Consider the following 15,858-nt stretch of genomic DNA (forward strand, 5'->3'; position numbering starts at 1 on the left):
CTTCTGTTAAGACAAATAGAAAATAATATGTTATAGAGATTGTTCTTTTTATATGCAAAATAAAACAACTTCAGGTGTTGTGACTGGCTTACCAAAACTTTGTAGTATGAAGATTTGTTAGTTTTCTGGTCATTGCAACAAAGTTATTTTTACTCCGGTTAAATCTTAGGCGTAGCCTTAATTTAGAATTTGTGATTGTTATTCCAAAATTATAATCCTATTATAACTTTCTATGTACGTGTGCTATTTTCATACTAATTTTAGGGGGGGGTCATGTGTCTTCCTTCACAGAGAGTTCTGGAAGCTGAAGAACAAGTGCTGGTTATGTATCACAGATACTGGGAAGAGTATAGCAAAGGGGCGGACTATATGGACTGTTTATACAGGTAAGCTTTGCAAATGAGTTGTTAAACTTTTGAAATGTTTACGATGACCTGTCGCTTAGGTCTAAAAATGTTGCTGAAAGAGAGCAATAGCTGAATATGCCCCAGGTCAGTTTTGGAAAGAATATAGTAATGGTTAGCAGAACATGAGAAAAAAGGAATAATGCTCCAAGAGGATTTTCTGTGCACTGCTCCTTACCACTGAAGTAATTATCTAAGATGATTCCTACTATTCTTTCATTACCAATATATTCTACCTCTGTTGTTTCTGATACTGCAGTGCCAAATATGTTGGTGCTAATCAACCCTGCAGGGAAGTAGCTCATAATTCTAGGTGTTCTTCTACAAGGATGGCATTGTACTGAGGTGTCCAGTTGAACCAGCATGGTTTGTTTCAAAGCTTAGCCACGTACCTTGGCAAAAACACCACTCTCCCTTCTACAAAAGCCTTTCAGACAAGGCTATGTGCTGTTTGGGTCCTTTCTTTTCAGGTGAATGTTTGAACTGCAGTGACTGGAGAGGGAGTGAAAATTTCTCCTTGTTTCTTTTCTGAGAACTTCAGAATCTAACAGACTGTATACAGGCGATCAATTGTACAGTGTTTTTTTCCAGTAGATTACAGCCAAGTCTATAAATAAAAACACAACCAACCCCTGTTATTCTTGTACTTCTGTTTCCTGAATTGTCAGTGTGTTTTGTTGCTACTAGTGATAGCTTAAGCATATGAAACTCACCCATTCATGAGTTGCTAGAATTATAACAATACTGAGATGGCTTTGGATTTACTAGGATTTGGATTTTAATTCTACTCTAACTGTAGGTTGAACGTTCTAGTGTCCGTTATGCACGTGATACTCAGCAGGTAAACATAACTTACGAGGCACTGTTAATATTGTACTTATTTGATGGTATGATGTGAGGATTTACAAAGGATTTCAAGACCTTTACTATTATTTTAAGGGATTTATGCGTGATCTTGTAGAATCTATTAAATTATTGCTAGCAGACTGGGAACAAATGTGATTGAGTCCATCTTGGGCTTGCAAACTTCAGTTCTGTAATGTGTCACTGACTTAACTGGAGAGATGATACGGGGGGGGGGGAATCCTGTTTAATATGAATCTCGCTGATTCTGCTTTGTGTAAGTTTTTCTGAGCACTTGAGTGCTTCTGGTCATAAACCAACAAATTAGAATACTTCTCCAGCAGTGTGAACCTGATTTTTTTGTTTTCCTTTTAAACAAGCTTGGGTATCTTTTTCCCAACAGTTGTTATGCACACAAGTCAACCTGTAAATATATATAAGCTCAGTAGGGTGGTATTTATATACCAGTGAAGCCAAGTTCTTAGACTATGAAGGTATTTATTTCATGCCAGCTCTGCCCATTCTAACTCTTCTTCCTGCTTTGCATATGGTGTTTTGGTCCAGAAAATGTACTTTTTAGGTATTGTTGGAAATAATTTTACCTCAAAGTTATATCTTCTTTCTTTGTGTTGGAATTCTGAGTTTTGTCATGTACTATCTTTTAAAAGTCTCTAAAGGGTATGACTTCCATAATAAGACATACACTGTAGTGGGAACTAAAAGACCCTCTCACGTGAAGGCAAGAAATAATTCAGTGCTTGATTAGTAGAGTCTTAATGACTTTCATGCATTAGTAACACTTCATTATGTGTTATGTCACTTTTTTGTTTTTTGAGTGAAAGTACTTCTGAAGACCATAAGAAAGTATCGTTTTTTTATAAAGCTTTGGAGTTCTATTCTTACTTGTATACCTGCTCTCAAAAAAGTACCATAAATTAGTTGACTCTGTTGTATCCCAGGATCTAATTTGTGTAATTCTTCCAGCAATGAAAACTGATTAATCTTTACAGCTAGTAATCTTAATGTTAATTTTAAATAGGTTCCTTTAAAATTTCAATAGGCTCACATCTCTGCTTCTTAATCTGATAGATATTATTTGAAATACTACTAAAATGTGGACACTATACTTTTGAGAAAAATGTATAAAATGCGAGACCAATCACGTGACTGGCAATGCCATCAGATGTTTTCTTTCTTTGTTGTTGGTTTTGGTTTGTTTTTTTTTCCACCCAACTCCCTAGGTGCATTTTTCTAGGAAAACAAATTTGGATTCGGTTTGAAAACTAAATCCCATAAGTGCTTGACTAAACCAAGGTAATAAGACTGATGAAATAAGGAACACCCAATGTTAAATAAAGAACTTCAGTTGTTTTTATTAGTTCTGATGAAAAACATAATAGATAAAAACAGTGCTCGGCTTTGGGGCTTATCAGTGTCTTGGTGCTGTAACTGTTTTCATAGGTAATTGTACTTGTAAAAAATCTATTTTGTGTACCTTTATTTCAAGTAACTGGAGAGTTTTCTTATCCAGCAAATTGAAGTTAATTTAAATGATTTTTTTTAAACAGCTAAGTTTTAAAATCTGCTCATAATAGAATCATGAAAAATAAACACACATAGTACAGCTTTTGCTTTGTTCAGTTTTGTCTCTTTTTTTAAAACACTTGTAATAATACCAGCATATTAATGTATCGTAATTTTTAGTTCTTTAGCCTAATCTTAGTTCTGTTTCTTTTTGTACTTTTATGTGAGACATATCTTCCTTCCCTTTCAGGATGAAACTTCAGCCAGTTTTGTCATGACAGAAGTAACTTGTATTCTGATTCTAAACTTAGTATCGCAGTAACCTGTAACACAGTTCAAACTGATATTAGCTCTGCTCCCCTTCTCATTTTTTAAGTGTGAAGAAGCTGCTGCTTTTAATCTTGCTTACTAATTATGTAACTTAATAAATGTGGGGAAGATTTAAACAAACAAGAAGTCCTGTCAACACTTGAAACCTGACATTAATATTTGTCTATTGAAAATCCTTCCACTGAAGGAACTCCCTTCATTTTAGACTATAGTGATAGCATTTGGTAGCCCTGGGAGGTTTACTTCCACATCAGATATTTGTTATTGGTCTCATAATTTTTATAAGGCTGTTGGATTCATAAAATTTTAGTATCTGCAGGGCTTTGTCGTAATGAAAAGGCTTTTATTTATTAGCTAATCCTGAAATTGTGGTCAATGACTTTAACCCTAGTTTACAGATCTGTAAACCAGTGAATACTTCATTTGTGCTTAAGAGTGGATCAGAACAGATCGTGGATTATGAAAATTTGCAGTGGTGACCACCTGTATGTGTACACTGCTAGACACATTAAAATGTTCTGCTTGTATAAAACATAGTGGTTCTGCTGCTTTTGGTATAACTCTTGTGAAGTCACCATTGCATGTTTTTATTGAAGCATGTTTTAAAAAAAGAAAAAACTAGGTGTGAACAAACCTCTGAAAGTCATCCATTTCAGCCTTATGCTTAGAGTAAGGCTAGCTTCAAAGTTAAACCAGGTTGCTTAAGGTTTTGTTGAGTCAAATTCTGAGTTCCTTCAAGGACAGAGATTTTGCCACCTTTATGAGGAGCCTGTTTTCGTGCTTGATTACTCTAATTCTAAAACAATTTCCCTTATGTCTGTTTGGAATTTGTCATGCTGCAACTTGTATCCATTGCTTCTTGTCTTTTCTCTGTGCTACTCTGAGAAGAGTTTATCTTCATCTTCTGTATGTCTCATGCCCTGCACCGTAACTATTCCAATGAGCTTTGTCTGGACTTTCTTCCATTTGTCCAGATCTGTTGCACTTGGGTACTCAAAATGAATTGTAATATTCCAGGTATGTCCTCGATCACCTTCCTCGACTTGCTGGTACACTCTTGGTAATGCAGCCAAGGAGGTTGATTGGGTCACTGTCAGCTCTGCAAGACAAACTGCTAACATCGTATCCACCCATGAGGAACACGTTCATAACTGGTCCCTGGCTAGGCTTAGACTGCTGGCTATACAAATGCACATGGAAGTTATTGAAAACACTAATACAATTGCTAATTCCTATTATACAGTAATGTACCCATTTATAACTTTGTCATGAGGTTACATACGCATTCTGTAGCTTGCGAAGCAATTTAATTGTGCAAGTGTAAAGTTCGAGAAAATCTTGAAAAACAATCCTAGCTAATTAGTTACTTTTTTAATTGCCTCCTATACATCAGAACAGGGAATGATATTGCCACATAAGGTCTTTATCTGTTTCTCTGTCCATGAGCACTTGCAGTGGCCTGTGAAAATCATTAGCAGGGTACTCTCAGTGCCAATTTCTGAAAGCAATTTCCTCACTGCTTGGTCAGCTTTGTTCCTGTATGCTGTTCTACTAGACTCGCGTGCCGTTTTGGGGATCAGTCTAGCAGTCTGCCTTCGTGTGTAGATGGGGGGGAAGAGTGTTTTTTTTTTTCTTTATCTTTGGAGAGCTTTCAGGGGAGGAAAAAATCTGAAGAGAGGGTGTCTACCCTTTTTGGTTAAAGAAGTTTGGTACTTGTAGAAATATATATAATCACGTGTGCTGTTTTGTGGTGTCATATCATGGATGGACAAAGAATTAAAGGAGGTAAATTCTTTTGGCTTTATCATGGAGAACTGACTTGAGACAGGTACACACAGGTTTATTACATTTAAGGTAAATTTCACAATGTCTATTTTGCCAACACTAATATTTGTTTCTTATCCAGGAATGTGTAATTCTAACTACTAAAACCAAATAAAATATTAAAAGGACAAAAAAGTTTACAACTAGTCCTTCTGACAAGCCTTTGCAAAGTCTGTCCCTCCAGGGACACTGTGTGCTATTGAGATGTGGAAACATGGCTTTGGGAACATGGTCACTGTGTCTAGAATGGTAATCTGTGCTTAGAGTATTGTTCTTGGTTGATCTAAAAGTACCAAATACATGAAAGTTACTAAGTAACCTGCCCCAATAATTGGTTGGCATTCTAATTGTTAAATTAGTTCTTGCAGGGCTTTTTTTTTTTTTTTTTTTTTCTAAATTCCTTGTAAACCCACTTACCCTTTTATTTTGCTGGATTACCAAGTCCTTTATATCTGAAAAAAATTGCCCACAAAAATACTCATGTACCAGACATTTTCCTGATATTGTTAATTTAGATGGAACACTGTCTTTCACTATTCCACTGTAAAGTAGGTATTTGTTTTGAATGAGTCTTGTAACACTCTTCTAAATCCCAAACTTTTTAGCCTCTTTCTGGAGTGGAAACTTGGTGGGTGCAGCTTCAGGTTTGGGTACCAAAAGGTATATATTGCTTTGCTAATACCATGAAAGGAAGCAACCAATGAAAAGAAAACCTCAATTTTCTCATCTTGTTTGCCATTTTCCTCATCAGGCCGTAAACCATAAGCCTGTACAAGTGCACTTTCAAGTAGTTGGGTGTGAGGTGTGTGATCAGGTATTTAAAATTTTCACCTGAAAGTTTTATCTCAATAGTAGCGGGAGTCTGTGGGTAATTTCTGTTATTATCAATTCATGCCCAGTCCTTGTCTCCACGGTAAGTTATGAACTTTATGGATTGTCTTCTAAAAGTGAGAAATACAGATGAAGTATTTGAAGTAGTTACTGAAGGTGAAAAGTGGTTTATGACTTCAGTGGAGAAGTTGCTTTGAGATTATACTGTTTGCACGTCCTTTGCAGTTATTTGCTTGTGCTTGCGCTTGGTTCTGGAAGTTGATGGTAAAAGTAGGGGAAGAGCAAATGTGGGCAAACTTAGTTTTGGTGTTGAGGCAGAGTGTGGTGAAGCGTTTGCCATGAGTGGTTCTGCCATCCCCTTTTAGCTTGAAGCAGGTAGGTTTTTGCAGGGGTGCCTGATCTAGGTTAAACTTGTTTATTTACTTGTGTCTACATTGGTCTTGAGATGGATCAGTTGCCCGATCTGGATTTGTTGAGAAGGCATGTACTGATGGAAGAGAGAAGGTGTGAATGAGGAGAGCATAGGACTTTCCTTTTTAGTAAGCTTAACAGGAGAAAGCAGAATGGCAGCTGCTGGTTTTGTTCAGGTGGGGTTTTGTTCAGGTGGGGAGGGTGGGAAGGATCGTCAAGGAGCATGCCTGCTTAATGCTTGTGTTCCAGCTATTCTGGATGTCCATGCAAGTTTTATATGAAATGGCGGGCCTGTAGTCTTCTACACAGACTTGCATTTACAATTTATGATGGTTATTAGTGGTAGCAGAGCGGTTTACAGTACTCTGGAGTCTGAAAGTAGGTTAGGCCACTGTATTCTAGTTTATCCCCACTGCAGTATCACAAGTCTTCCTTCTTTGGACTCTGTAGTGTCCTACATTCTTTCAAGTTCACAGGTTTCTACAGTGTGTTTCTCCTTTTCTTCTTTGCTTGTCGTTTGCCTTCCTGCCCAAAGGGTTCAGACATCACTAGTCTTGTGCAGCCTCTGAAGCCTGAATCTCATAAGGCGCTTCAGTAATCCGGCTGTCTTCAGTGTCTGAAACTGGGCGTCTCAAAACTGCTAAGTGGATAGGAATTTAAAAAAATTAAAAAAATGAGTTGCCTCATTTAAGCACTATGATAACAAATATCATAAGTGGAGTTATGAAAGATATTAGAAATATTTTCCCCAGTTATCTGGGAAAGAGGAGGAGAATGGTTCAGTTTAAAAATGTTATTGTATTTCTTTTAAGGGAATACTGAGAATTGACAGGAATGTTTTATCAGGTCTTGTGCAGAAACTGTTTTCTGTTCTTTATAAAAACTAGGCATACAATGGTAAATACTAAATAATAAAATTCTTCATAACATTGCTTCTTTATAACTGTTAATTAAAATAATTTCTGCAAATTCTTGTCTTAAAATTTGTAATACAGCTGTTTGCTAGTTATCATGACTTGAGTAAGGGATCGTAACTGACAAAATTTGCCCTGTAAAAATTGACAATATTTTGTGGTTTAGTCTGAGAGAAATGCAAAATAATAAACAGTACAGGTAGAAGAAAATATATTCTACTTAAATATTCAGGAATGCTTTTCTATCATTAAAAATAAATTACTATCACTCTAATACTAGTCAACTGCTCAGAATTTAGCAGTTTTTTGCATATAGGTGTATGAGTAATATGGTAGCATATGTTGAAAGTTTAGATACTTACACAACTATCTTGCACACCAAGAAAATGCTGACAGTGATATCAGGCTACTGTTTATTATCTCAATTACTAACACTGTACTGTTTTAATATGGTGTAAGGTCTTTTAAATTGAGGTAACTTATATTTTAAGAATTTCCTACAGATAGCAATGGCTTTGGTTAAAAGAGGTTGTCTTTTGTGATGTGGAGACATTCCAGAATTCCAAATCTATTTAAAAAAAAAATTAACTTTTGCCTGCTTTGATTAAAATATCTTTATTTCTATAGGTACCTCAACACACAGTTTATTAAGAAGAACAAATTGACTGAAGCTGATCTTCAGTATGGTTATGGAGGGGTGGATATGAATGAACCATTGATGGAAATAGGAGAGGTAGGTATCTCTGAAAGCGGGAGTGGATATAAACTGTATTCAGAAGCACTACATGTTCAGCTTCGTCCTTTTAAATTTTGATGTTTCTGTGTCACAGAATCTGAATAGTTAAATACAGTAGCAGATGCAAGCACTGAACCCTTTGTAAAATGAGATTAGAGTTTTGATGTAGAAAAATACCATGACCAGGGTGTGTGGAGGGGAGAACTTCAGTTTAAACTGCAAAAAAAGTTTGGTTTATTAAATGACACTTCTATCTGGAAAATATATTTAAGAAGCAATACTTTTATTTTTGGGGACCCTTGAAATATTACTTTTAGGTTTCTATTTCTTGATGTCACGAAGAGTAACAGCTTTTTTGAGATTAGTCTTCTGTACATCTTATTTTCTAATGCAAGCTGTTTTGTACTTCTATTGTAGCAACTGGGATAAAGAAAAGTAGATGTTCTGTGCACAAAAGTATCATGTAGGGAGGGTTTTATCTTTTTTTTTTTTTTTTTTTTTTAAAAGTAATTTGGGGCAAGCACAAGGGTGTTGACACAGTTACTAATGTAAGTTGCAGACTCTGAGAGTAATTTTTTAAGTACCTATAAAATGAAAAAAATTGTCAGCAGTAGGGCTACATTCTGAGATACTACCCTGTGTACTTCAGCTATGTGGAATTGTAGTTTCCGTACTTCATGGCTACTCTTACCAGGAAATACAGGAAAGTAAAATGAAAAGACAATTTTACAGTAAAAAAAAAAAAATCTTCCAAATTTTTCAAAACAAGGTGTTTCAGTATGTCTTTAAGAAGATTTTGGAAACACCTTTTCAGTCTGATACAGAACAAAACCACAATCCAGAATACAGTTGAGTAGAAGCTTTTCTTTTGAATGCTTGTCTGTGTATCTGTTTGCTTTGTGTCTGTATGTATACACGCTGCTAGCTGGATAATTCATTTTATTCTGTCATTATCTGTAGTGGTGTATTGGTTTGGTTTGGTTTTGTTTTTTTCTTTCGTCTCTACATTTGCCTTTTTCTCCTAAAGGGAAGCGAACACTTCTCTTTTGGTTTGGAAAGCTAGAGAAAACACTTTCTTTCTCTCAATGTCAGAACTTGACCTGTCAGTGATTACTGTTCTAGGTCTTGGATTTCATTGTTTTAAGTAGACCTCTGCTGCCTTTAGTTAAGAGTAAGGAGAGATTCTGATGCATGAAGAAGCATCTTCTGTGCTTCTGACCCAGCTACCCAGCTGATGAAGACGGCACTGCCAGTTGAAATTGCTAATCCTCCGACAGGTTGGGGGTGGGCTGAAAAAAACATGAGAAACATGATATACTTTAAGTCAAGGCAATTCAGGAAAGGAAATTCTTCCCTTGTTTACCTGTGCTGTCTCCAGGGCTTCCTGATCAGTGGCATTTGTAAAGGCTTATCAGAGCTTGGAAGTGCATATTGCTATACTGTTTGTGATGGCTTCAAAATGGCATAGGTGATGATTGTCAAGGTAGTCCTTAGCTCTGTGTGAATGACTGTTAGTTCAGCTGCTTTGGGGGATGGGAATAGGTCTGGGCTTGTTCTTGAGGCTGGGTGATGGTGATGTATTAATGAAATCTCCCCCTGTTTCAGCGTGCTACTCCTTTCTGAGGTATCACCCAAAGGATGGTAGTGGCAACTTTTGTCCATAGCTTTCTGCCCTTTGATACATTTAACAAAGAAGAACTAACAGCAGACCTGATAATTCAGCTTTTTTTGAGTATCGCATTTTCCATGTGTTTATGGAATCATATGTGGGGCAGAAGGACGATGGTGTGCACTTTTTTTTCAAGCTTCCCAGCAACTGTTCCTAGGATGGTACATCCCTAGCTCATCATTTGGGCATGTTACGGGGAGAGTCAAGATTTTTAAACTATAGCTGGCAGCCTTTCGGTTTTGATGAAGATGTCTGGATGATGATGATGATGTCTGGAATTCTACTAATGAGTTTTTCATTATCTCATTCCCCAAGACTCTTTCCATTTCTCTTTACTAAAAACTGTCTTTGTAATCTGTAGTATTGGGAGGTAAATTTTGGATCTTGAGGTAGTGAAGTTAATCTCTGTTCATTACTGGTGTAGGATTAGGTTTATGGCAGTTACTGCTTTGCTCTGAAAAGGAATGGAGACTTGAGTCCTACACTCAAGTAGTTTAATACATTAAATTGCAGCTCTGTTTTTGGTGTGAATTCATTGCCCCAGAAATAAGTAGTTCACATTTCTTCATCTACAAGGCACTCGCCAAGTTGATAAAGTCTTTGTTTTGAAAGCATTTTCTCCTTCGTTATGATTCCAGTTTAGAACTCTAACTTTTGTTCTTTGGATCACACTAGGGGCTTTGGAAGAAGTCTTTATTTCAGTTGTTCATCACTTAGAATGGAAGGAATTATCATTTATCCCTTTTTAGATAACTGAGATGATCTGTCCTTTATCTACCCAAGAGCAAACATGGTTACTTTAGATATAGTTCTCTTCAGTCTCAGCATAAAGTTATAGAAATAACGCCCAGTATTTGTAGAAGCGGAACTGTACTCTCTATGTACTGAAGTTTCTGTCTCAGCATTGCTCCTGTGTGCTAATGAAACTTTGGGAACTTTTCAGTAATCTTAAACGAGTACATGCTTGCTTAATTCTTCTGCAGTGTGTAACAGTAGGTACATACAAGAGACCAGAGGTGCATATGTGATGTGCATGGGCATGGATTCAAACAGTTTATCATCTTGATAAGTGTTCCAGACATTCAGTAATTATTGTATTAGGAAAAATACAGGATGAGATCAGTTGATGAAAGTAGTCTGCCAGTGCTTGCTTGATTTTTTTTTTTTTTTTTTTTTTTTTTTTTCTGTCTCTATGTTATGAATGCATGGTGAAGGATACTGCTTTTCTGAGTTGAGCTCGTATCACCAATTTTAGACTTCTGAGTTTTCAATGACTGTTAGAGCCCTGAGCTATAAGGTAGTTAAGATGTGCCTTCGGTTCCCCCCCCCCCCCCCGCCATGGGGCAACATATTCTAGAAAATGGAGGAAACTGGCATGTTCTGTATTGTCAATCTAGGTGGAAAAGTAAGATCATTCCCTCTCTTCAAGGAGAAAAAAAGGCTCTTGAACTAATACATCAAGTTGCTGGATTGATCTGTCTGTAGTTTACTTGACAAGAAAATTCCAACAGGCAACTTGAAGCTGTTTCAGACTGGTAGATCATATGTGAGAGGGACCATGGTAGAGAGCATTTCAGAGACCGTATTGCAGAATAGAGTCACCTGAGGTCATCCCGTTCACCTCATAGTCACAAAATGTTAGTCCTTTTTTTTTTTTTTTTTTTTTTTTTTCTTTTCCTTCAGAATGAGCTTCTTTCAGCATTCTCTGCTGGATGTGTTCCTGATGTCTTAGGGAAACTTTTCCTCTAAGTGTGAAAATCACTCCTAAGACAATTTGCTTTCAAAATATTTTCTGTCTTTTGATTTATAAGCAAACCTTTACCTCTTCTTTGAACCTGCTTATGATGCAGCTGGGTCAGCATTACCTCCCAGACTTCTGTACGCTTTATTACAGCATGGGTGCTGGATAGCTGTGACAGACACAGCATGCTCATTTCTCTGCTCTTTAAAAGGAGGATTTATTTCACAAAGTGGATCAGATCAGATATCTAGTTGATAGCTAGATGCCTACTTTCAGTTAAGACATACCTGATCAATAATTTTTACAGCTAAGGACCTGTTAATTGTGTTAAAGCTTTCTTAGCAGCAATATTCCCTCTGTCCTCACTGATTTTGGGCATTTCTTTTTGCCCAATGTACTACTAATTGGTAGGTGTTTTTAGAGGTCTCAAGAGTGTGCGGGTATTCTCCCCATATGAGGGATCACATTATTTTCTTTGGGCTTTAAATCTGATTTTGACTTATGTGTAGAAACTTCTTTGAACAATTGCAGTTGTGTTTTTAAAAATGGTAGATTTTGGGAGCAATTACTTCACCCATGAGAGTTTGAGAAATTTGGGTCCATTTGACTGATCCCTCTAATGATATATTAGGAATCAGGTGACCCTATTTGAATTTCATTTAAGTCAAATATTAGCTTGCCAGTATACTACTTTGCTTAAGCTATATATAGCTTAGTTTGGAGATGCTCTCTGTTTGTTGGATACAAGGGTTGCGTGTCTTTGATCTCTGACAAATTGGTCAAGATTCATTCCCTTTTGTCAGCTGAGGCTTATTTTGCTATAATTTTTTGAAATACCAGTGTCTGTACACATTCAAACACTTCAGGTAGAAAGGCATGTTACCTACCTGTTACTGTGTAGATGTTTGTTTATATGTACTCAAAACTTGTCCTCATAGTCCACTTGCTTAGGGTCCTCACATGCATTTGAGAATCCTTGATAGAGTGGAACCAAACCATTCTATGATTCTATGATTCCTTAGGTTGGAAAGGACCTTGAAGATCATCGAGTTCCAACCCCCCTGCCATAGGCAGGGACACCTCCCACTAGACCAGGTTGCCCAAGGCCACATCCAGCCTGGCCTTGAACACCTCCAGGGATGGGGCCTCAACAACCTCTCTGAGCAACCTGTTCCAGTGACTTACCACCCTCAAAGTGAAAAACTTCTTCCTATTTTATGGAATAAATCAGTCCTATTAGATGTGTAGGAAGCATACAGACCGGGAACCACGCATTCAGACACTGCCTTTCTAGAAATTCTGTGTCTGACACGGCTAGTATACAGATCTGTGTGATCTTCATCCGAATGCCATCAGATGTTGTAGAAGAAAAATGATAAAATATTGACAAATAGGGGGGAACAAAATAATTTAAAAATGAGAAAGAAGAGGGTATCTAGCAGTTTGATTCTTAAAATCCCGAATGAGGAATTCTGTTATCTTTGGTTTTGTTTTGGGGTGGTTGTTTTTTTTTTTTTGTATTTTTTATTGATGTAAACTTGTGTTGTGTCCTGACAGCTAGCTCTTGATATGTGGAGAAAATTAATGATTGAGCCACTGCAGGCCATCCTTATTCGGATGCTCCTCCGAGAAATAAAAAAGTGAGTACTTGATTATTTTTTGCTTTTACACAATGTGGCAGTATTGCACTTTTTACTTTGAAAAGTCTGGGGACTTTGACCAAATTCTTTTATGAGGTAGCTTCTCAGGTGGTGACTATGTTCTATTAGCTTTTCTCATTGTAGCTACATATTTATGGTTTGCATGTGTAGAAAATGACTCTGAAAAGAAAACAGTTAATTCACTATAACCTAAGGGTAGTGATATTTCTGTTCCAGCAACCCTTCTTATCAATGGGACTGGGGAATAGTTGGAATAATTCTCTAGGTCCCATGGGATGCCTTTTGCCTTTTTCTCCACCTGATACTGACTGCTTATGGCTTCTGTGCTGTCAGTAAAGTTAAGGACCAGGACTTATGCGAAGATTTGCCAAGGACAGAAAAGCTATGTTGCTTTGTATGGGACCCAGAACAGTTCTTGCTTATCTGCCAGGAAGACTTAAGATTCTGGGTTTCTGTTGTTCAGATGAATGACTTCACTTAAAATTCTTGGTGCTTTACTTGAATGAAATGGAAATAATTATTTTTTTGCACTTTGAGTGAACTTATTATTTTATTCTGAATACCATGGTTACTTTTAAACAAATATCCTGGTAGTTACAGGGCTTGGGGCTTTTTAAGTTTTGGTTTAAAATCTTTATGCTATTTAACTCCTAAAGGATATCTTTATTTATGAATAAACAGAAATTTTGAAATATACTACAGACCTTGTGTGTAGTTGTTAGTTCCGTCAGTTTCTACACTTCTACTGCTGTTTAGGGGAGCTCTGGAGTTGCCTAATGACTGCGGTTTTTTAAAGTGATTGCATGCCTGACTTGGGTGACCAGGCTAGTGTAGGTAAACTCAGAGTGAGGTAATCTGGTGGATTGAGGTTCCTTGGATATGCACTTGGTCAGAAAAAAAGCTGTATTTATAAGGCAATAAAAACTGATTTTAATATTATAATTGTATTTTTCCTTCCTGAATTACATTTTTGATGACTAAGTAACTGACATGATGTCCCTCAGATGGTATTTCTGAAGCTAGGAAGTATTTATTTGCTTTCAGTTATTGAACCATGCTTCCTATTGAACATGCTTCCAGTGCTAATATTGCTTTATCCATATGTTTGCTATAAAAATTTAGTTTTACTAAATGAAGATCCCCTAATTTATGGTGAAGAAGACTCTGCTTTGCTGCGTTAAGCACAGTGACATTGAAGACTCATTTTAGTCAATCTGTATTTTCCCTGGTGGGTGGGAGTGGAAATCTGTGTTAAAACCTTTTTCAACAGACATCTGATGCCTCTTTAAAGTAATGGTATGTATATATACCTTGAGGCTGACTGCAGACCTCACAAGGGTATTTAGATCAAGACTGTCACTGGCTCCGTGGGGCGTTAGATCCTGAGACTGTAACAAGTTGACATTATTTGTTATTAAACCATTTGGAAAGTTTTAAATAAAACTTGAGTCATTGTCTCTAATGGTTGGGTCTGTATTTTTTTTCCCCCTCTGTTATTCAGGTTTTTTTCTGTGTCATCTCAAAGAAGTTAATTCAACTCTGTTTTCTCAAAATATACATCTCATAATTCATATTAAGTTTGTTTTAGCCACTTTGTGATCTGCCTATCGTGTAATTAACTGTATAAGAGAGGAGAGAATTTACTACAGCTGTTCTTCCTGGTGTCATGAAATGTCAGGCTTGCTATGGGTATTCTGAGGATGGCCTTTGCATGTAGCTATAGGCTTGTTGCTGTTCTTTGCTCTGATTCCAGCAGTCAATACAGTTTGTAAGAGGCAATTTTAAAGACTTTGCTGCAAAAGGCTGTCAAATGTCTTTTAGCATTTAGTTCAGCAATTCAGGGATTAAACAACGTCTTTGAAGAAATGGATATCAATAGTTATATCTATCAGAGGTGCAAGAATATGCATGAGAAGTTTACCTAAAAAATTTAATAAAATTACTAATACATGTATATACTTAGAAACCTCTTGATCAGATGTCTTTTCAAGTGTGGTACTAAAGTGTGTGCATGGTTCAATTTACTAAAATGTTTTACAAAATAATTAAAATTTAAATAGGTGGAATGGTTGAGCTTCTTACAACCAGAAGATTTTGCGTAGTATACAACAATATGCGGAATTGATAACCAATGTTGTAGGCAACTAGATGCATATGAAAGTACGTTTACTACTGTACTGAAAAAGGTAGGGGGAGCAGAGCCACAAATTTTGCTTTCAGACTTCACTTTATCAAGGTACTTAACTGGAATTTTGAAAAGGCTTCTGACTAAAATCTTGAGCACATCTAATTTTTAGAAGCTATAAACTTGTGTGATACACTATACAGTAAAATGAACAATAAACTTTTTTGGCACATGAAAAATAAAGAAGTACAAGTAGTAACTTGTGGTTCAGCTGAACAAGATGGCTAAACTGATCTAAGAGTTTGCTGATGCCAAAAAGGAGCAAGACTGTGCTCTACTACCTTTCTTGTGCTGAATTTGGTGCTCATCTAGTTCCTTAGTGAACCTACTCAACTGCTAATATGACAGAAAACCATCTTGGCTAATATTCCTCCAGATGGGCATGATGAGTCAGTTCAGCAAAGAATTAGATGAGTGCCAAAGCAATGCAAGAGAGATAGGGAGCCCTGTGACTGAGCAAAAGGGAGCAGGATTAGCCCCCTTGAACAGCAGAGAATTGTTAAATCACTTAAGCCTGTCTTGTCTGACTACACGCCTCTTAATATAGAGTTCTGAATATAACACACTTTCTTCCCCCTCCCTCTAGCCCAAGCACTCCTCCTACAAGGCAAGCTGAATATCAACTTACGCATTTTTGTTTCAACACAACAGGAAGCCGACGAGATCTCGAATTGTGAGAAAATTCATCTATGAAATTCTTAAACAGAGATAATTTGGAAATTATTCAGGTGCTATCTCAAATGACAGTGTGATTAGTACAGACTAACCAGGAGAGGCTTCTCTAC

The 15,858-nt window shown here is 36.8% G+C and overlaps 1 protein-coding gene across 2 annotated transcripts in view; it reads left to right on the top strand.

Moving 5' to 3' along the window:
* Nucleotides 1-15,858, top strand: part of CUL2 (cullin 2) — a 51,924-nt gene that overhangs the window by 11,467 nt on the left and 24,599 nt on the right. For both annotated transcript variants that reach the window (XM_082480101.1, XM_082480100.1), the window contains exons 4-6: nucleotides 292-386; nucleotides 7,709-7,814; nucleotides 12,785-12,867. In XM_082480101.1, the coding sequence (XP_082336227.1) occupies nucleotides 292-386; nucleotides 7,709-7,814; nucleotides 12,785-12,867 (284 nt within the window). The remainder of the gene's footprint in view (nucleotides 1-291; nucleotides 387-7,708; nucleotides 7,815-12,784; nucleotides 12,868-15,858) is intronic.

The sequence above is a fragment of the Vanellus vanellus genome (assembly GCF_965231255.1).
Source record: "Vanellus vanellus genome assembly, chromosome: 2".
Taxonomy (NCBI): domain Eukaryota; kingdom Metazoa; phylum Chordata; class Aves; order Charadriiformes; family Charadriidae; genus Vanellus; species Vanellus vanellus.